General features: G+C 35.0%; 1 protein-coding gene, 1 long non-coding RNA gene and 1 other non-coding gene across 5 annotated transcripts in view; 1 reads left to right on the top strand and 2 right to left on the bottom strand.

Moving 5' to 3' along the window:
- Nucleotides 1-21,485, bottom strand: part of Nup107 (nucleoporin 107) — a 45,153-nt gene that overhangs the window by 3,689 nt on the left and 19,979 nt on the right. For both annotated transcript variants that reach the window (XM_046430744.2, XM_046430745.2), the window contains 15 exons: nucleotides 19,148-19,261; nucleotides 17,683-17,773; nucleotides 17,456-17,532; nucleotides 15,083-15,142; nucleotides 14,308-14,453; nucleotides 14,160-14,208; nucleotides 11,232-11,301; nucleotides 10,829-10,947; nucleotides 9,280-9,318; nucleotides 8,512-8,662; nucleotides 7,753-7,865; nucleotides 6,215-6,317; nucleotides 5,444-5,604; nucleotides 4,300-4,425; nucleotides 3,624-3,737 (listed from right to left, as the gene is read on the bottom strand). In XM_046430744.2, coding sequence (XP_046286700.1) covers nucleotides 3,624-3,737; nucleotides 4,300-4,425; nucleotides 5,444-5,604; nucleotides 6,215-6,317; nucleotides 7,753-7,865; nucleotides 8,512-8,662; nucleotides 9,280-9,318; nucleotides 10,829-10,947; nucleotides 11,232-11,301; nucleotides 14,160-14,208; nucleotides 14,308-14,453; nucleotides 15,083-15,142; nucleotides 17,456-17,532; nucleotides 17,683-17,773; nucleotides 19,148-19,261 — 1,533 coding nt within the window. The remainder of the gene's footprint in view (nucleotides 1-3,623; nucleotides 3,738-4,299; nucleotides 4,426-5,443; nucleotides 5,605-6,214; nucleotides 6,318-7,752; nucleotides 7,866-8,511; nucleotides 8,663-9,279; nucleotides 9,319-10,828; nucleotides 10,948-11,231; nucleotides 11,302-14,159; nucleotides 14,209-14,307; nucleotides 14,454-15,082; nucleotides 15,143-17,455; nucleotides 17,533-17,682; nucleotides 17,774-19,147; nucleotides 19,262-21,485) is intronic.
- The window catches only part of LOC131423676 (uncharacterized), a 35,319-nt gene that overhangs the window by 10,619 nt on the left and 3,215 nt on the right, over nucleotides 1-21,485 (top strand). Inside the window, exons 2-3 of one of the 2 annotated variants that reach the window (XR_009225547.1) lie at nucleotides 15,601-15,672; nucleotides 20,483-20,564. This is a non-coding gene — a long non-coding RNA (uncharacterized LOC131423676). Of the gene's footprint in view, nucleotides 1-15,600; nucleotides 15,673-20,482; nucleotides 20,565-21,485 lie in introns of those variants that run through there. The other variant, XR_009225546.1, reaches the window with a different exon arrangement.
- LOC124083994 (small nucleolar RNA SNORD105) lies at nucleotides 4,926-5,015 on the bottom strand. Its single transcript, XR_006848976.1, has one exon. It is a non-coding gene; the product is annotated as a small nucleolar RNA SNORD105 (small nucleolar RNA).

Here is a 21,485-nt window from a genome sequence, read left to right as displayed (position 1 = left end):
TCCTATGATTCCCATGGCAGTGGACAGCTTGCTATCAACCATTCAGAATCACACCAGATGGACCTAGATATTTGCCACAAGGAAAAAGAAATAAACTACTCTGCCACAACCTATTTCTCTTGTATGAATAATTAAAAGCTTTAAAATATACTAGAACATTTAAAACAAAAAATTCTTTTCACCAAGGGCATACAGTGCCTTCTATGTGAGAAAAACTCATTAACTGACATGTCGACAGCAGAAGTCTACCTCTATTGACATTATGGAAATAACTAATCTGAAAAAAGTGCATTCACTCCAATAATGTAGTGCCATTTATTTACCAAATGCCTTGTATGTGCTAGACATTAATTTAAGTGTCAGGGTCAAAGAAGTGAAGAATACAAGGTTGCTCTCTTTATAAAGGTTATACTGTACTGGGAGTAGACTCAAAAAAAACAAAAACCCAAAACAACACATATTGGAATGTGGTAGGTGCTAGAAAGAAATCTAATATAAGATAAGGATTCAGTGACAGATGTGTATTATATATGCTATTTAATAAGTGTGGTTGGCTGGGATTGTAGTTCAGTGGTAAAGTGTTTGTCTACTACATTTGAAGTACTGAGTTCCATCCTCATTCACACCACATAAAAAATAAATAAATAAAATAAAGGTATTGTGTCCATCTATAATATTTAAAAACAAATACTCAAATATAGGATGGTTAGGGCTGGGGCTATACAGCTCAGTGGTAGAATATTTGGCTAGCATGACAAGTTTGATTCCCAGCACTGCCAAAAACAAACAAGGGTAACTTGATGGGGGGCAGAGATTCTCTAAGGAAACTATTTGAGGAGACTGTTGAGAGAATTAAGAAGCTACCTAGGCAGATATCTTGGGGAAAGAGCATTCTAGGCAGAGGGAGAGTTGCAAAGAGATCCAGAAATCAAGAACATAATGAGGAGCAGGAGGATATAAGACTGGCAGGTAGTTAAAACAAACAAACAAACAAACAAAAAACGGCAAATGTACAGTCTTATATGTCAAGAAGAGAACTAAGGATTTTATTCAAGTTATAATGAGAAACTATCAGAAAGTTCTTGGTAAGAGAGTGACATATTTCATTTTTAAATGATCACTAATTGATAAACAAGGAAATAATAATATAAAGAAGAATGGGGCGGGTAGAGTAGTGGCTAGGCGGTAGAGAGTTTGCCTAGCACGTTTGAGGCTCTGGATTCGATCCTCAGTACCACATAAAACAATAAATAAAATAAAGGTATTGTGTCCAACTACAATTAAAAATAAATACAAAAAAAAAAAAAAAGAGAACGGGAAGCAAAGGAGACACAGTAGAAGCTTAGACTAGAATGTAGCAGAAGTAGAAGTAGAGGTAGTTGTAGTAGTAAAAAGTAGGTATAGATGAGATGCCTACTCCACTTCTGCTGCCAACCTTCTGTGCCACCTGCCTTCAATACTAATAGGAACATTCTACAGCTACTTAAAAACTTGAGGTGTTCCTATACTAAACTGTGTGTAATGCCAGGAATATCGTGTATAGTTGTGTACTATACAAGGGCACCTGGTCAAGTGAGTGAGTGAAGCTGAAATCTAGCTTATGCTTCATTCTACAGGTCATGTGTACCTAGCATGGAACCTATCTGTGTAAGGGAAGGGGTTCAATTTTCTAATTTACACACAAATAATATATGTGCTAGCAGGAACCCTAAATAATTCCCTACTTTGTTGAATATTAAATATCTAGGAGTATTAAACTATAAACTCAATAGAGTAATTAAAATACCATTATCATTTGACTGTTAAAGGAATCTCCTTTTCTGGATTAGTTTTAAAGAAATGACTAAGACCAAATACTGATTTATAAAATGCTCCATAAAACAATACAATATCATTTGTTGCCTGCCAATCCAACATCATTTTTATGAGACTATTTTGTGGCTTTCATTATTTAATCTACTAAGATTAATTAATCAGAATAATAAAGACTTATTCATCAACAAGACACTCAAGTTGTTTCAAAATTCAAGTAACAATTAGCATTTTGTAACAGGAAAATTTTATTTTCACTAACACCAGCATGAATCAGAAGATAGGTTTATCCTAAGGAAACTGCTGAAGGTTTAAAACTAGTCAGGGGAGTTCTATTATGAACTTTAGGATTAAAAGTTCAAGATCATTAATCTAAGTTTCAAGATCATTAATCTAAGCCAGGCACACTGGTGCACGCCTGTAATCCCAAAAACTCACAAGGTTGAGGAGGATCTTGAGTTCAAGAGCAGCCTCAGCAACTTAGCAAGATCCTAAGCAACTCAGTGAAACCCTGTCTAAAAATAAAAAAAGAGCTGAGGATGTAGCTCAGCATAAAGTGCCCCCAGGTTCAATCCCCAGTAAAACAAAAACAAAACATTAATCTATCAGTAATAACAGCAAACAGAGGTTCCAATCTAGTTTCAAGTTTCTAGGGAAACTAGAAGAGGTAGATATCTATAGTAGCTAAAATTAATTAAAGAATAAGTGATAAATAAAAGAGGATATTAGGAGTGGCAGAAGAAAAAGTATCAAGAACACTGTTGTTCTCCATTCAAAATAAATATCCAATAATCTAAAATTTCCAGTTTTTCTTGATTATCTATCTGCAGAGGGAAAACTGAGCTACCATTCTGTCATGTCCCTGGATAAGGCCTTAGTGTTTCTCTCTGATACTATCATTGTAGTATCCTTCCTTTCCCCATTTTACCTCATCCAAATTCTACCCATTTGTTCAAGATTCAATCGAATGCTACTTTCAAGCTTCCTGTCCACAGCCCTTCCAGGTTAAAAAACAATCCTGTTTTCCTCCTCCTTTTTTTCCTCTAGTGTGGGCCTCACTCATGCTAGGGAAGCTTTCTATCTTCTGAGTTATATTCCCAGCCCAAAACAATCTTTTCTTTACTTGAACTTAAAAAAAAAAAAAATACTTAATTTGTACTGTCCTTATGGCATTTAATACTTTTCTAACTGGTTCTCAGTCTAGGTCACACATTAAAGTTTCTAGGTGATTATAAAACAAACAGTGTAGCCCTTCCTCAAACTAATTAAACCATAATTTCTGGGGATGGAACCTTGTACTTTTAAAAAAGCTAGTCAAGTCATTTAAATGGACACCTTAGAAGTGAAAGTCACTGATGTATGTATGTCTTATGCTGCTAGAATTACCTATCTATAAATTAAGTCAAATACATGTATAATTAAAATTTTAGGTCCAGAATTTTAAAAATAAAATTCTACTATCCTGTGTGAACATATTAAATGTGAAGTAATAGTTTTTTTTTTTTTAAAGAGAGAGAGAGAGAGAGAGAATTTTTTTTTTTAATATTTATTTTTTAATATTCGGCGGACACAACATCTTTGTTTGTATGTGGTGCTGAGGATCGAACCCGGGCCGCACGCATGCCAGGCGAGCACGCTACCGCTTGAGCCACATCTCCAGCCCTGAAGTAATAGTTTATCCAAGAATATATGTGATATTTAGTTATAACTACAAAGGTTATCTAAAATCTGTAGATTCTTCTATTCAGAAAGAGCACATCTGACAATATAATGTATTTTTTTTTCAGCTATATGCAATACACACAGCTTACCTCTCTGACATCTACCATCCAACCTCCATCAACAAACAATAAGACATTGTACATTTTTTCCTTCACATCAGCAGTTAGTGCATCCAAATGCCCTTTCCAAATACTGTAATTCATCTACAAGACAAACACGAGGCAGACATAATGAACAAAAATCAATAAATAATGTATTTTCAATATACAGGCAGAAATATACATGTGGAACATCATTCAAGAGTTGGTGTTTCAGTAGCCAAATATTATATCAACAGACAGCAGTTGAATAAAATGATTAAATTTTAACTTCATAAATAAATGCTAATGATACCTGAAGGTATTTTTCAAGATTAATTACCCACAGAGAGGTAAACAGCTGGGTGCAATGGTGCAAGCCTATAATCCCAACTACTCGAGAGGCAGGAGTTTGATCAGGTTTGAGGCTAGCCTTGGCAACTTAGTGAGACTGTCTCAAAATACAAAGTAAAAAGGGCTAGGGAGGTAGTTCAGTGGTACCTGAGCAATCCCCAGTCCCAGCGTAGGGGAAGGGAGGTAACAAAACAGATGGCTTTTTTTCAAAGCAGAACATTAACAGAAAGATTACCTGTTATAGTAACATAGCTGCTGAAAAAATGACCTTTATAAATGCTAACATACATTTTTAAGATGCAACAGACTCATCCTAGATCCATATTCAACTTACTTCGTACTTCTTTTCTTTATGTTCATAAGCCACTTTCTCAGTAAAAGTTGGCTGGGGTATCAGAGTAGGTTTTTGTGGAGCTGAATTCATATGCTTAAACCATTCATTAAACGTTTCATGGGCTTCCTAAAACGTAAATTGGAAAAAAATGTTTTCCACATTTATTATTCAACAAAGCTTTTAAAAATTTTGGTTCTTAGAAATAATTCTGCAGCACCAAAATACAAAATTGTTCAATATTTATTTTTTTACACACAACAAAAATGACTGGAATATATTAATGTTTTATCAAACGACAAATACCACCAAAATATATAGCATCTACTTCTATCTCAGCATCCTGTTTATTTATGTATCTTGACATTTATCACTCTATGAAGTAGGCATATTATCTTATCTACCTTCTTTATTGGCCTACTGGCTTTAAGAGGGCAAAGAGAAGAGTACTATCCACAAATTTAGCTCTGTGACCTTGCCCAATATAATCACTTGATTACTTGTTTAATAAAATTTGAATGAATATGTTGTTATTTTAGTCCCAACAAATCTAGAATATTTTGCTATCCTCAGTTATTGCCAAAAGCAAAAATATTAAAAGTTGAGACAAGCAATCACAGAATCTTTTTTCTTTTCCCCAACTCTTCAGAGCATTTACTTTGAAGCCTGAATCATGGCAGCTAAGAGGCACATGGTTTCATCATAAGAGCATTCATGAATCTTAAAAAAAAAACACATCAGTTTCTGGGGCTGGGGCTGTAGCTCAGTGGTAGAGCACTTGCCTTGAATGTGTGAGGCCCTGGGTTCGATCCCCAGCACCACATAAAAAAGAATAAATAAATAAAATGAAGATATTTTGTCCATCTATAACTAAATTTTTTTTAAATCCTTCTTTAAAAAAAAAAAAAAGAAAGAAGAAAGAAAACATCAGTTCCGGATATCATATATGCTATCTGATCTTGGCTGGTTAACAATGAATAGAGAATCACGATAATGAAGATAAGGTCATGATTTCAATTCTCTGTAGATCAGTCATTACTATAGTCACAAGAGAGATAAAATTGATCAATCATTACTTTAAAATTTAAACTCTGAAAGTGAATCAGAAAAGTTGTTACTAAAATTGTGGTTTTCTTTTCAATCTCACCAAATAAGCTCTAATGCACAAATGTTCTCTGATAGCATTATCGTCTTCAGCAGGAAGTGGACTTTCCATTCCTTGTTCCTCCCACTGATTATAGATTTCTGCTATAGAATCCTGAGGAATTTTCACAAATACTTCTTTTGCAGCTTCATGCTTTTTAGATGCTGTGAAAAAAGAACGTACAATTTTCACCAAACTTCTTTGTAATGTTTCTCAAAGAGTCAAATAATTGGTTTAACTTTTATAGTGAGCTGCAACCATTTCAGGACCCAAGGTATTTCTATTAAAGGTCTTAATGATATTCCTACCCAATGGGCTGGCTCTTTTCATATCTCCATGGAATGATAACATAAAAGGAGATATTAAATGCAGTTATATTTTTCAGTCTGTCAGCCATGACAGTATATGCAAAATTGGCTAGGATAACGAAAATCCACCTTTGTAAGTTTTTGCATAACAAATTGGATATGTAAAAGAATAGGTGGGCTATGCACAGTGGTACACACCTGTAATCTTAACAACCTGGCAGAAGCAGGAGGACTGCAAGTTCAAGGACAGCCTCAAAAACTTGCAAGACCCTCAGCAACTTAGTGAGACCCTGCCTCAAAGTAAAAAATAAAAAGGGATGGAGATATGACTCAGTGGTAAAGTGCTCCTGGTTCAACCACCTAGTACCAAAAAAGGAATAGCTGGGTCTTCTCACCCTCAATAGAAAGATTAACGAAACAAAATTCAAAGGTATGTGGATCTGACCAAAGAATAAAAACAAAATACCTAAGAATTTTCTCATTATTGCATTGCCTTGTTTCAGTGCTTCTGCCCTCTGTGCTGGGTCAAATACCAACCAGTCAATTACATCAATCTTTAAACGGTCCTCCTATTCATTTAAAGAGAGAAAAAAGGGAAAAAGAAACATCAATTTTACTTCTAGGATAATCTGCAAATTAGTAAAACTAACTTATATCTGTGCTTCTAATAAACATCATTTTCCCTTGAATTATTTAAAATTATGAAAAAAAAAAATCTAACTTTCCTTAATTTATTTTCCTACTTAACAGCTCTCTATCAAATTATAGAAAAAAATTCACTGGACTATAATATTGGAATTATATGTTGTATGCCCCACCAATTTAACCATATGCATTTTGGGGGAGGGGGTGCCAGGGATTGAACTCAGGGGCACTCGGCCACTGAGCAAAATCCCCAGCCCTATTTTGTATTTTATTTAGAGACAGGGTCTCACTGAATTACTCAGCACTTCGATTTTGCTGAGGCTAGCTTTGAACTTTTTTTGAGGCTGGCTTTGAATTTGAGATCCATGGGCTGGGAATGTGGCATGCGTGCGGCCCGGGTTCGATCCTCAGCACCACATGCAAATAGGGATGTTGTGTCCGCCAAAAGCTAAAAAAATAAACATTAAAATTCTACCTTCCTTCCCCCGCCCCCCCTCTCTCTTTAGGAAAAAAAAAAAAAAAGAGAGATCCTCCTGTCTGTGCCTCCCAAGCTGCTGGGATTATAGGCATGCACCAACATGTCTGGCAACCATATGATTTTTTTAAAGAGCTACTTCAAAATTATTTTCTTGTCGGGCAAGATGGTACACACCTATAATCCCAGTAACGTGGGAGACTGAGTTAGGAGGATCACAGTTCAAAGTCAGCCTCAGATTTCTAGTAAGGCCCTAAGCAATTCAGCATGACCCCGCCTCAAAATAAATAAATAAATAAGGGCTGGGGATGTGGCTCAGTGGTAAGCGTGCCCCTGGGTGGGGTTAATCATCAGTACCAAAGAAATAAATGCAATAAAATTGGTTTTTTACTTAGATATAATTTTTCTCCTGAAAATAAAAGAGTTAGTGATTTATAAAAGAATCATCTAGAATAATCTCAGGAACGAAAAGCCAATGCTCAGACTTGTTCTATTAGAGAAACTTCTTTTCACATACTACAATTATAAATAATCCCTTATGTAAGACCTTAAATTTGTAAAAAGCCTGGGTTGACAAAGAAACATTCTTATTTAAGAACAACTATTTCGGGCTGGGGTTATGGCTCAGTGGTAGAGTGCTTGCCTAGCATGTGTGAGGCACTGGGTTCAAATCTCAGCACTACATAAAAATAAATAAACAAAAAGGCAGTGTGTCTATGTGCAACAACAAAAAAATTAAAACAAAACAAAACAAAACAATTATTTCTGGGGGACAGGGGTGACAAGCAGAAACTATATATTTTAAGATAGAAATTCACCAAGAAACAAGATAAAGGATTAGAAGTTACAATACCCCTCAGCCCCTACCCCATGCCCCAAATTACCTCTGTAGTGGCAGTATCTAGGGATGGAGCCAGGTCATGATGACTAAATTCACCATCATCTTTCTTTCGAATATTTTCAACTACAGTTTTTGTTATTGTCGCAACATCCAAATCTAAAAAGAGTTTTTTAAAGTAACAAAAAACAAAGAATAATCATTTATTCTAATATTCTGTAAACAGCTACAACAGTTTGGTAAATTCAAAACATTTTTTTTTTTTTCAGTGCTGGGGATTGAAGCCTTGCATGCTGGGCAAGTGCTCTACCACTGAGCTACACTCCCAGTCCCTGGAACAATTTTTTAAAAACTGGTGGCACATTGTGGCACACACTTATAACCCCAGTGACTCAGGAGGCTGAGGCAGGATGATGTCAAGTTCAAGACCAGTCTGGGCAATTTAGCAAGACCCTATTAAAAACTAATTCAAAAAGAGCTTGGAAATGTGACTTAGTGGTAGAGTACCTTGGGTTAAATTTCCAGTATTGAAGGGGGATATTGATACACACACACACACACACACGTATATTTACATAAAATCTGTAAAATCTAAAAGACATTATAAAAGAAAATGCCAAAATTTTAAAAATATACACATTACGGTGTAAGTTATTTTATACATAAAAGAGAATGTCATTGGAATTTTTATTCCTCCTGCTCGCCAAGAGAAATAAGATTCAAAACTTAAAGGACAAATGTCATAAGAAACAACATGAAAATTTGACTATGAAGACCAATGGATGACTTACTCAACCATTTTTACCTGCTTCCTTAGCCAGCTCCAGGCAATGATGGCGTTGTTCAAATTCTGTAACACCTTCCAAAAATAAAGCATATTGGGCAACGGCAAGATCTTGAGGCAAATGACAGGTATAAAAGGCTATAAGATTTGTATGTTTCTCATTTATTAAAAGCTGAAAATAAGAAAAAGAGCAAAGTAGGTTAATAATAAAGAAAGTTCTAGGATCAATAGTGCTTTTATAAAAGTTTACTTCAAAATTTCAAATATATTTAGGAGAGATTCAAGAGATATGGATTTGTACTACTAATCAGAATAATTTTAAACTCCAAGAATGTATTCAGGAGCAGAGTGGAGGAGGGGGGAAGGGGGAAGGGAGGAGAGGAAGAAAGGGGAAGAAGTGGGGAGTGAAGTTGACCAAATTATGCTATGTGTATGTATGAACATATCCCAATGCATTCTACTTTCATATATAACTATGTACCAATTAAAAGTGAATAAACAGAAGGAAGAACAATAGAGAAGAGGAAGGTGAGCAGAGGGAGGGAAAGGGAAAATACTGGAGACTGAAATGGAGCAAACTATGTTATATGCAGTAATGGCTATGTTGAACCCCACTATCATGTGAAACTAAAATGTACTAATAAAGACAAACACATTCAGGATAATTCAAAGATCTCTTAGGGATTCTGATGACTTTCCTACCACTGGGTATTAAAATAACATCATCTGATTTTTGTTTTCATTACAACATTAAAAAAAAGAATCAAGATATGGATTCTCATAGTTTACCTGTATGTATGTCTTCAAAATTTCAATAGAAACTTCTTCCTTCATAGGAAAAAAGACATAATTCAATTATGAATACAAATGTTTACAGGTACCAGTAATAAAGTCTCCAATAAAAATTCTGCTGTTAAGTGATTTAATAATTTAAACATTTATCAATGAGGATAATTATACACCAGGCTAAGTCCTTGGGAAGGGTCATATGTTGCCTAATTTTATGTTATAACTTTTTGTGGGTAGTTACCATTATCATTCACATTTTTTAAAAAAATATTTACCTTTTTATTGTAGTTGGACACAATACCTTTGTTTTGTTTATTTTTATGTGGTGCTGAGGATCAAATCCAGAGCTTAGAATGTACTTGACAAGTGCTCAACTGCTGAGCCACAACCTCAGCCCCATCATTCACATTTTTACAGAGGAAGAAACAAAGACCCAGGGAATTTTTATTTACACAGAATAATAAAGATAGAAGTTGCTGAGTAAGGAGGTGAACTCCATATTCTTACTCCACTGTTTTGCTTCTACATGTTCTTCCCCAAATATTATCAAACATTCTGAAAAAAAGAAATAAGCCAGACATGGTCATGGAATCTAAGCAACTGGTGGGGGAGTGGCAAAGGGTACTGAGGCAGGAGGATTGCCAAATTGAAGGACAGTCTTGGCAAGCGAAGAGACCCTGTCTCAAAATAAAATGAAAATCAGGGGCTGGGGTTGTGGCTCAGTGATAGAGCACTTGCCCAGCATGTGTGAAGCACTGAGTTTGATCCTCAGCACCACATAAAAATAAAATAAAGGTATTGTGTCCACCTACAACTAAAAATATATATATATTAAAAAAAAAAAAAAAAAAAGAAAGAAAGAAAATCACGGCTGGGGATATAGCTCAGTGGTTGAGTGCTTTCCTAGCATGTGTGAGGCCCTAAACTCAATCCTTAATACTATCTCTCTCTCTCTCTCTCACACACACACACACACACACACACACACACACACACACACACACAATGAAAGAGAGAAGAAAGGTTTAAAATCTCATATAGAACTTAGACTGGTTCAGTCAGATCAGATGGTTGATTTAAAGATGTATACGAGAGCATGGTGGCACATGCCTATAATCCTAGCAACTTGTGAAGCTGAGGCAGGAGGATCACAAGTTCAAGACCAGCTTCAGAAATTTAGTGAGGCCCTAAATAAGCGACTTAGTGAGACCCTGTCTCAAAATAAAAAATAAAAAGGGCTGGGGATGTAAAGCTTCCCTGGGTTCAAGTCCCAGTACCAAAAAATTAAATTAAAAAGTAAAGTTGGTTACCAGTAAGGATGAAATTCTTAAAAATCAGTTAACCATCAGCATTGTGTGGCCACAAACAGAACTCTAAGCATCACTCACAGTGAATTATCATTGAATGGCCATGTGAAACTATATGGAAGCCTTCTGCACACTTATCACCATTTCTAGAAAAGAGTGACAAAAATATAATGTGTTTTCCCAATAATAGGCAAATAGCCATCAACTCTGCACTGAAGGATAAATTGTTCACTTTTATTTACTTTGGTCTGTAGTCCCAGAGTGCGGAAAAACAAAATGAGGTGAGTCATAAAGCGGAGGAGGTGTCCAGGTAGATTGCTTCTGCTTTTGGAAAGCCATTTGCTAAACTCATCCATTAAACCTACAAGCCATGAAAGCAAAGATTCAACAACAGAATTAAAATCAAGGGAGAAATAAACATTACCAAGAATATTTTATCTCACTAATAAAGTGCTATTAAGTCACTGTCTCATTGTTAGAAGCCATCATATAACTCTCTATATCCTCTTAAACAAGTAAAAAGTTGCATTAAAATAGGCGAATACTTAAAAACATTAAACGATGTCATGAATAGTATGCATTGTTTTGGCAACTTTTATACTATAAAAAGTGAAGAACTCAAAGTAAAATAAGATTATATCTTACCATCAATGTCTCCCAGGATAAGGAACTTTTGAACTATATGATAATGTTCTTGATTCTCTTCCAGAACTCTCTGAAAAATTTTTTTACATTTTCCATTAATCTTCTAATGGTCATTTTTGAGTATGTATTGTTAAAACTAAAAATGTCAAACTTTTGAAGGAATGCATATAAAGTTGGAAATGAAGGGCCTCCAGAAGATCAAAATAAAACAAAACATGGGAAAGATACTCCCTTTGGAATATATTCACAGCTTACAAGTCTAGAACTGAACAACACCTTTTAAGGTAGAGAACTATGACATAACAATTTAATCTTTGGGAATATTATTATGATTGTTCTTAATATTTTATTCCTGTTTACCTTGGCACTTCATGTGAATCAGAAAGAAAGGACACATGTGACTTAAGCAAAATAAACTACAAGATTTCTTTCACTATGAGTAGTAGTATTTAAAACCATTATTTAGGTATTTTCTTGTGCACATGTCATCAAGACTAATGACAAAATAATGATCAGGTACAATATGTTACATACTTATATGCTACATGCAGCTTGGCTTTTTGAAAATGGGTCATTTACTTTTGTCAAACATATTTTAATTTTTACTTGGCAGTCAATTTTTCTTTCAGCATTGGTTCTTTTTTTTTTTTTTTTTTAACGTCCACAACCTTTGCTCTATCAGAATTTATTTTGATTACATGGCATGAGGTAGAAATCTAGCTTTGTTTTCTTTCAGACGGAAAGTCAACTATACCAAGACCATTTACCTTAAATAAACTATTCTATTCCCTCTGAAACAAAAGGTCACCTATAACATTAAGTTCACATAACTACTTGATTCTAATTTGCACTTGGTGTTCCACTGATCTATTTGTTTCCCAAGTTAATTCTATATTATTTTGTTGTGTCATATATTCAGTCAGACAAGTAACATAACAACTGTTCATTTTCAAAATCTTCTGCCATTCTCACTTATCCCACTCAGGAAACTTCTGTGCAGAAATAATCTCTAAAGCATTAGGTTTATATGTTTATTTTAGAATGACTGACATTTACATCAGTCCTCCTATCCAAGAATGTGTTTTATCTCTTTATTCATGTCTTATTTTGTCTTCCAATAAGATTGTGTGTTTTTCTTTATGTAGGTCTTGAAATCCTTGATTGCTTTTATTCCTAGATACCTTTGGTTTTGGTCATTAATTTAAGTGGGACTTTTGGAGGATGGGGAGCTGTATTCTATTCTAACTAGTTATAACAAGTACAGAATAGCTATGTTTTTTGGTAACATGGTCTTATATTTAGCTATCTTAAAAAACTATTTTATTAATTCTAGTAACTTTTCAGTCTTAAGTTGATAGACTCACATATCATATGTAAATTGCTCACTACCTTTCTGATATTTATATCTATTTCTTGATTTATCTTATTAGCTATAATCTCCAAAACAATAGACCAGTAATAAACACTTGCCAGAAAAAAACATGAATTTCCTTACAATACGAAGTATACCCATACAATAATAAGGAAAAATTAAATCCCAACCGAAAAACAGCTAAAAGATATAGACAAGAAATTCACAGTACATATATGGAAACATGTTCAGTCATGACAGACAAGAAAATATAACTAGAACAGTGAACCCCTATTCCTCACCTACTCTAATAGATTGGCAAAAAACAAAAGGTATGACATTTGGGACTGGTAAAAATACATAATTTAATAAATTACTTGCACAAAAATAAATAAATAACTTGTAGGAGTATAAACTAATTGCTATAATCTGGTAATTAATTATTTTCCATTAAATATTTTCTTTTTATTTTTATTGAATGCATTTAAGGTGTACAACATTATTATTATTAATCATTAATTACTAATTTAGAAACACTGTATATATGTATGTACATGTATAAGGAGTATATTTATACACTTTAACCCAGCAACCCTGCTTTTAGGGAAATTATCCCAAAGAAATAGGACTAGTAGATAAGTTCACACATGTATACAAAGTCACACACATATGAACATTCATTATAGCACTAGAAATTCTACAACCTAAATATCACCCAAAGGGGAATGATTAAAAAAATTATACATCATTCTTCAGAATAGTATGTACCTATTAAAGAGAATGAAAGGGCTAGGGGTGTAGCTCAGTGGTAGAACACTTGCCTAAAATCATTCTTTTTTTTTTTTTTTTTTTAATTCTTTTAGTTGTAGATGGACACAATACCTTTATTTTATTTATTTTTATGAGGTGCTGAGGATCGAACCCAGTGCCTCTCACATGTGCTAGGCAAGCGCCCTACCACTGAGTCACAACCCCAGCCCCACTGCCTAGCATTGTTGATGTCCTGGGTTTGAGCCCCAGAGGGAGGGGAGGGAGGAAGACAGGGAAAGACTTTAAGAGAGAGAGAAAAACACACAAAGGAAGAAAGAAAAGAAAATGGGAGAAAAAAAAATCGATAACTAACTTAAGAGAGATTACCATTACATGGAAAAAAAAAATTGTAGAGTAATGCAATATAAATAAAATCCCAAAATACTATATTGGAATACCTGCATTATTTACACATATTTGAAAGATCAGGGATTACTAGTTATTTTTAAATATTAGATTTTTGGGGATCTAGGAAAAGAAAGCGTTATTAGTTCTCCATTGTGTATTTCAAGTTTTGAAAAAAGGTGATAAATGTAGCTTCTATGCGTATATTTGGATGAAACCAACCCTAAACCAAAGAAATGATGTATTCACTCACATAGTTAAGCTTGTCCCTTTTAAAGAATCTTCTCTTATTTAGATAACAGGTAAGGAAAAGAAGGGAAAGAAGAACAAAGCTTCACATATTTTCTTCCTTTTAGCTATAGTGCACAACAATATAACATCTTCTATTCCACATTTGCTATCAAGTTCATATTAACATTTACCTTTTTATCAGTAGCTTGAAGTTCTTCAAAAACCTTTTCTAAGGTCCAACTTCAAAAGAAGAAAAAGACAAGAGATAGAATAACATTAGTAATATGAAAAAATTCCATAAAATAAAACTTACCATGATTAGAAACTAACCACACTCACTTTGCTTCTAAATATTCTCTAGGGAGTTCTTCAGTTATATCCAGTGTCATTACTGATGTCCGGATCTCCTGTTCCACCAGACTGTCTACCATCACTCGGAAGTAGGCCCATACTGTGTCTTCCCAGGTATCACAGACAGGAAGAAGCTTTTTTCCGCCATTCCAAAAGAGAAACACACAGAAATATTTGATGACAACAACAACCAAAAAGAAAAGCAATTACACCATTAATATGGACTAGAAATAGCCACTGTATGATATAAAACATTGTGAATTTTAAAAAAAAATTATCCTAAAGATCCTTTCTCTACCAAACTATAGTCTGAACTTCTAAGACTTTTTGCATACCAAATTCACAGTAGCATCAATTTTGCATGCTTATATAAGATGATATTTCAATTGATTATTATACCATCCCTCAAAATAGCTGTAGATGGGGTTATGAAAAACACACACAAATATGTAGGAGAAACCAAATAGTCACTGCGCTTTAGTTGTACATTTCTGGATATAGCTTTGGGTATTAGAAGTCATCAATATATGTGTTGCAGCTGACAATTATTAGTTATAAATTATAGTTTGATTTCACTCATTAAAATATTGTGCATGTTATGGGGTACATCAAATTAAGTAATACAAGTAACTATTCTATTTTATGATTATCTCTATCATTGCTGCTTTTAGAAAGCAGCTTAAGTTTAGAAGGTTTGTTATATATAATTATTAGTATCTGGATTTATTCTATAGAAAAAATTAAATATCAAAGAATTGCATACCTGCTTGAGATTCCCACTTAAAGCTGCATAAATTGCTCTCTCATATTTATTGAAGAGCTCCTAAAATACAGAAAAGAAATGGGAGAAAAAGAAATTTGAGATACTGTTTTTCTTAGTATGTTAGTTTTTCTCATTACCTGGAGTTTTGCAATTTCTTTTAGACTGAACTTATTTACTTGATGGTTTCTAAATTTTAGTGAAAGACTGAGTAGTATAATTAAGAAGGAATGACGTCTTAGTTTGTTGAAATAATACTGAAATCTTCAGGGGGAAAAAGTCAAACATTTAAATTTCAAATACAGGGTGAAAGCAGAGCCAATTCTACTGGATGTTTTGGTTATTTATAAACAAATTTTCTTCTGTAGAACCTGGGTGGGTGTTTTCTCCTAGAATGTTTCTAAGTACCTGATACTTCCCTGATGCTGATCTAGGAATGATATCAAACAAAGCATGCAGTTTGCATCTAATTCCTAAGTGGAATTAACTATATTCATCAGATTATCCCATTATGTTTTTAGATTACAGTTAATGGCAGTTCCAGTTTTCTTGCCATTCAAACAAGAGATTCTTCAGAGGCTGTTACTAAACAGGTGAGTCCACCTGTTTCTATTCAATGGTCCTGAACAGGTACGTTCCCTTCGTTTCCTTTCCCATCCATACTATCTTAGGACAGCCTTTATTACTTAGAGGGTAAATAATTCTGATCCTTTAGTCTTTTCAATTTGAAGTCTATTTTCCACAGCCATGTTACTCTTTTTTTTTTTTTTTTTGTACTGGGGATTGAACCCAGGGTCACTTAGTCTCTGAGCCACATCCCCAGTCCTTTTTTTATGTTTTATTTGAAAAGGATCTTGCTAAGTCCTTAAGACCTCACCAAGTTGCTAAGGTTGGTTGTGAACTTGCAATCTTCCTGCCTCAGCCTCCCGAGTTCCTGGGATTACAGACATGTGCCACCACTCCTGGCTTGCCAAATTTAATCTTAAAACACAGCTATCAGTGCTCTCAAAGTTCTGTAACCCTTCTATTCTACAAGCAAATTTCAGGTCTTTTCAGAATGAAGTTCCAAACTGATGGTAGTATTAATTTCTTAACCATTTAACAGATGTAAACTATGCTAACATTTTATTGATTTTTTATCTTTTTATGTTTCACAGATGCAGTTTAAAAAAAATTATCTATTTATTTATTCTAATCAGTTATACATGACAGTAGAAAGCTCTTTCTTTTCTACCCCTTTGCCCCTACCCCATCCCCTTTGCCCCATTCAAAGTTCCTCCACTAATCCCATGCTAATCCATCGCAATATGGATTAGCATCCACTTATCATAGAATACATTTGGCTCTTGTTTGAGATTGGCTTATTTCATTTAGCATGATAGTCTCCAACTCCATTCATTTACCTGCAAATGCCATAATTTTATTCTCTTTTAATGCTAAGTAATATTCCGTTGTGTGTATGTACCACAGTTTCTTTATCCACTCATTTGCTGAAGGGCATCTAGGTTGCTTCCAGTTTAGCAATTGTGATTGGTGCTGCTATAAACACTGTAGTTGCTGCATTACTATAGTTATGTTGTTTTTATGTCTTTAGGGTGTAGACCAAGCTGAGTCAAATGGTGGTTCCATTCCCAGTTTTCTAAGGAATCTCCATACTGCTTTCCAGATTGGTTGTACCAATTTGCAGTCCCACTATCAATGTCTGAGTGTGCCTTTTCCCCCACATCCTCACCAACACTTACTATTGCTTCACAAATGCTGTTTTAAAGTATTGTTCTTTTAACTCCATTTGCCCATAAGCCCTGTGGGTTTCTGCACAATTTTGCATGTTGTAGTGATTTTGTGGAATGCATATGCCATGTCCTAACAGAACTGACTATATTTCCTTTTCTAAGCCTTCTACTCCAATCTAGTAGACCTACCATTCCTTGAGTTTCCCAACTTATGCATCCTACCTAGAATTCTTTCCTCTTGTTTTCATTCCCAACAACCCAAATCCTACTGATGTTAAATAGTTCAATTCAGGACTGGGGATATATCTCAGTGGTAGAACATTTGCCAACAAGTATTAAGACCCTGAGATTGATCAATACAACAATACACACATACACAAAAAAGTTCAATTAAATTGCCTCTCCTAAAAAGCCAAATTTAAGATTCAGCCCAATGTTTTTTTCCTCTAAATTCATTTGGTATCCTTGTATTTGTGTTATAACAGTGTTTTGTTCTTAGTACATGGTATGTGATAAATATGTAAGCCTATTCCTCAAAGTTAGTAGAACGTATTTGAAAATAGGAACTTAGTCCAATGCTACTCAGAATGTTTACTTAATAAAACTGAAGCAAAAATCAGTGTCAGTGAATATTTTATCTTACATCTTCTGCCATTCTCCAACAACTAATTTTCCAAATGCGTCTATATGGATTCCCTTCAACAGGTTCTAATTCTGTTCCTATAAAACAGTAAAAGAAATATAATTTGTAGTTTAAAATAAGATCTTATTTCAATAATTTCTAAAAAGAAAATCAGTAGTTCACAAAGATTGGTATTTAGAGCTAAATACATTTATCCCCAACTCTCAGAATAGAATCTACTAACATACCTCCATTAACATTAGGGTCATGATACAATTTCCAGCCTTCCAGTGTTGCAGCTCTCCATGCTTGACCACAACGTTTACAGAGTCGTTGTGCCTTTAGGAACAAGAAAGAGCAGTTGATGGACATCAGTAGTATAGTACTTTACCTTATAGATGTATAACCAATATACGACAATATATTAATGGCATAAATGTTATAGATGATTTTTAAGAAATAAGTAATGGCACTTCACTTTACCAACATGTGTATCTTTTTATTTTCTCTTCCTTTGTTTTGGTTTTTATAGTACTTGCCTTTCTCTTTGATTTTAGGCTTGTCAATATGTTCCCATGGCACCCATTGGCATTTAATTCTACTAGAAACAAATGGGACTAAAAAGCTGATGTCCCTTAATTCATGTAAAATTATTACAAAAAAAAAAGGGGCTGGGGTTGTAGCTTAGTGGTTGAGTGCTTGCTTCTCATGTGTGAGGTACTAGGTTTGATCCTCAGCACCACATAAAATACATAAATAAAACGAAGATATTAAAAAAAAAAAAGAAGAAAAAAAGTATTACAAAAATACTGCTAGTCTCTATAATGATAAGAATGCTGTTGTTCATTTAGTTCACTGATGATATTTCTCAGGTTCAACAAAATCAAGAATAAATTTGAGGGGCTGGGGATGTGGCTCAAGCGGTAGCTCTCTGGCTTGGCATTCGAGCGGCCCAGGTTCGATCCTCAGCACCACATACAAACAAAGATGTTGTGTCTGTGGAAAACTAAAAAAAAATAAAAAAATAAAAAAAAAAGAAAGAATAAATTTGAGAGCCAACATAACCTAAATAGCGTCACCTTGGGTTAGATTTATTTTGAACTCTTAAAAATCAGAAGTAGAGTTGGGCGTAGAGGCGCACACTCGAAATCCCAGCGACTCGGAAGGCTGAAGCAGGAGGACTGAGTTTAAAGCCAGACTCAGCAACTTAGCTAGGCCCTAAGCAACTTAGCGAGACCCTATCTCAAAAGAAAAATAAGGGCTGAGGCTGTAACTCAGTGGCAGAGCACTTGCCTAGCTTGTATGAGGCACTGGGTTCGATCCTTAGCACTACATAAAAATAAATAAAATAAAGGCATGCCATCCATCTACAACTACAAAAAATTTTAAAAAATAAATACATAACAATGAAAAGTGGGTGGGGATATACTTCATGGTTAAGTGCTCCTGGGTTCAATCCCTGGTACCAAAAAAATTTAGATGTAGAAGCCAGGCATAGTGGCAGATGCCTATAATCCCAGCAGGTTGGGAGGCAAAGGCAGGAGGACTGCAAATTCAAGGCTCAAGGTCAGCCTCAAAAATTAGCAAGACCCTGTCTCAAAATTTAAAAAAAATTTAAAAAAGGATGGGATGTGGCTCAGTGGTCAAGCACCCTTAGGTTCAATCTCTAGTACAAAAAAAAAAAAAGAGCAAGCAGGGTATTACATGATTTACCTCTTCTGTCATTCCAGCCCGAATTAGAGTGAAAAGATACTTGAGTAATCTAACTTCATCTTCTCTATCCAGATCATCAAGTGGCATTTTCTGTCTTATGGGAGCATCAGGATCCTGTAAAAATACAAATCATCATCAACTACAGATCATTCATTCATTCATTTATTTTTGAGGTGTTGGGGATCAAACCCAAGGTACTATACATGCTAGGCAAGCGCTCTACCACTGAGTTATACCCCTAACCTATACCTACATACTTTACAAACATCATAATGAGACAATAAATGTATCCTGAGTTTATATACTGAATTTAATTCTTTTATAGTCTAGTTAAATACTAAGGAAAATAAAAGTGTCACAAGAGTTCAAAATAGTCACACAATAGTCTGAGCCTCACTTAAAACAATCCTGGGCTGGGCACAATGGTGCACACTGTAATCCAGGCAGCCTGGGAGGCTGAGGCAGGAGAATGGCAAATTTGAGGCCAGACTCAGCAACTTAGCAAGGCCCTAAGCAACTAAGTGAGTCTCAGTCTCTTGTCTTAAAAAATAAAAAGCTTTGGGGATGTAGCTCAGTGTGTTAAAGTGTCTTTGGATTCAATCCCCAGTACCCAAACAAACAAACAAAAAATAATCTTGGCTTACAATTACAAGTAAGTGTACATGTTTAGATCAGTTAGTTTAGGAAGACTACTAGCATAGCCCAACTTAGCCTAGGTTAACACTGGATGACATTGGATGTTAACAGAGCTTCATTCTATCATTGCACTTACATAGCCAAGGTACTTAGAACACAGGAAAAACTGAAGGAATCTACCCTGTCACTAGTGTTTATTGGCACTTTCTGAGAACATGAAAAGAGAATCTGTTAAGTACCCATTTTAGGATTAATGTCATGTAGAACACAACAATGTCCAATTAAAAATAAATTAGGTTTCTAATAGGTTAACATCCCCTAAAATGGTTATTCCTATTTACTACCTTTTGTATGCCTTTAAACATTGAGTATAATATATTGAACTCATTTTAGCAGCAAACACCACATTATCTACATGGTGAATGTGGGAGGCCATCCTCGCACGTGATTTGAGTTACCTTCCTGGCTGGGTGAGAGGCGCTTAGACGCAACTGTGTCAGAGCCTTCCCCACCCTGTCCCAGGTACGAAGGCTTGTCCGTGTGGAGGCGTGCCTGGCCACTGACCCGAAGAAGACCCAATAGCTGGCCCTGACCTTGGGATGCTGCCCCCTTCAAACTTCATTGGATGGGATTTTCCCTTGAATTTTTTTGTTCCCCAATAAAAGCTCACTCCCTGGTGTGCTCTCTCTTTCTCACTAGCCTTTTCTGTAATCCTTGCCACCACATTAGGTGGCTGGAGGCGGGAGCTAGGAGAAGCCGTCTCCGGAGCTGGGAATTAAAGGTAATGAGAGTATGTCTCTTTAATTTTAAAACTCACTAGTAAATTTCTATGCTTCAAACCTTCTTTTATGAAGCTCGCGCGCTGGTCGCGCGGCAGAGTGAATTTCAAACAAAAACATAGTTTAATGTGACCTGAAATAATTCTTATTTTAAATGTTACTAGTGTATTGTACTATGAAGATCAATTCAGAAAATGGAATCCATAATAGGTCAATTCACAAATATTTTGAGGACACAATCATTCAATTTTGGATCACGGTCTCTCTCTAGCAAAAGGAAATCACCACTTTCTAGTTATGAAGAGTAAATGAGCCAGTAAAATAAGCCAGTGGTACATGCCTGTAATCCCAGTGGCTCAGGAGGCTAAGCCAGAAGAACTGGAAGTTCAAAGCCAGCCTCTGAACTTAGTGAGACCCTAAGCAACTCAGTGAAACCCTGTCTAAATATAATACAAAAAAAGGGCTGAGGATGTGGCTCAGTGGTTAAGCACCCCAAAGTTCAATCCCTCTACCAAAAAAAAAAGAAAATAATAAATGATTTTCAGCTGTTGCTTGCTGCAAAGTAACTTAGTAACAATTTATTGTTTGGGTAATTTCTAGACAATTTCCTCAAAACCCACCTCTGTTACCAAACAGAATTTTATAAATTTTTCCAACTACTGGTTATTTCTCTCACTTATCATATAAACATTTCACATATCATTGTCATCCACAAAGCTCTATTTTTTTTTTTTTTTGGTTGTTGATGGACCTTTATTTTACTCATTTATTTATATGTGGTGCTGAGAGTCAAACCCAGGGCTTCACACAAGGCAAGTGCTCTACCACTAAGCCACAACACCAGCCCAATAAAGCTCTATTTCTGAAATAGTTCAGCTCCTGTTCTTTCCAAATCCACTGTTATTTCTATCACTCATATCCTA

This window comes from Marmota monax, unplaced genomic scaffold (genome assembly GCF_021218885.2).
Source record: "Marmota monax isolate L192 unplaced genomic scaffold, Marmota_monax_Labrador192_F-V1.1 WCK01_AAM20220418_F8-fsc00056, whole genome shotgun sequence".
In the NCBI taxonomy this organism is placed as follows: domain Eukaryota; kingdom Metazoa; phylum Chordata; class Mammalia; order Rodentia; family Sciuridae; genus Marmota; species Marmota monax.
The sequence above is the reverse complement of the archived record's forward strand: the minus strand, read 5'-3'. Positions and strand labels throughout refer to the sequence as shown.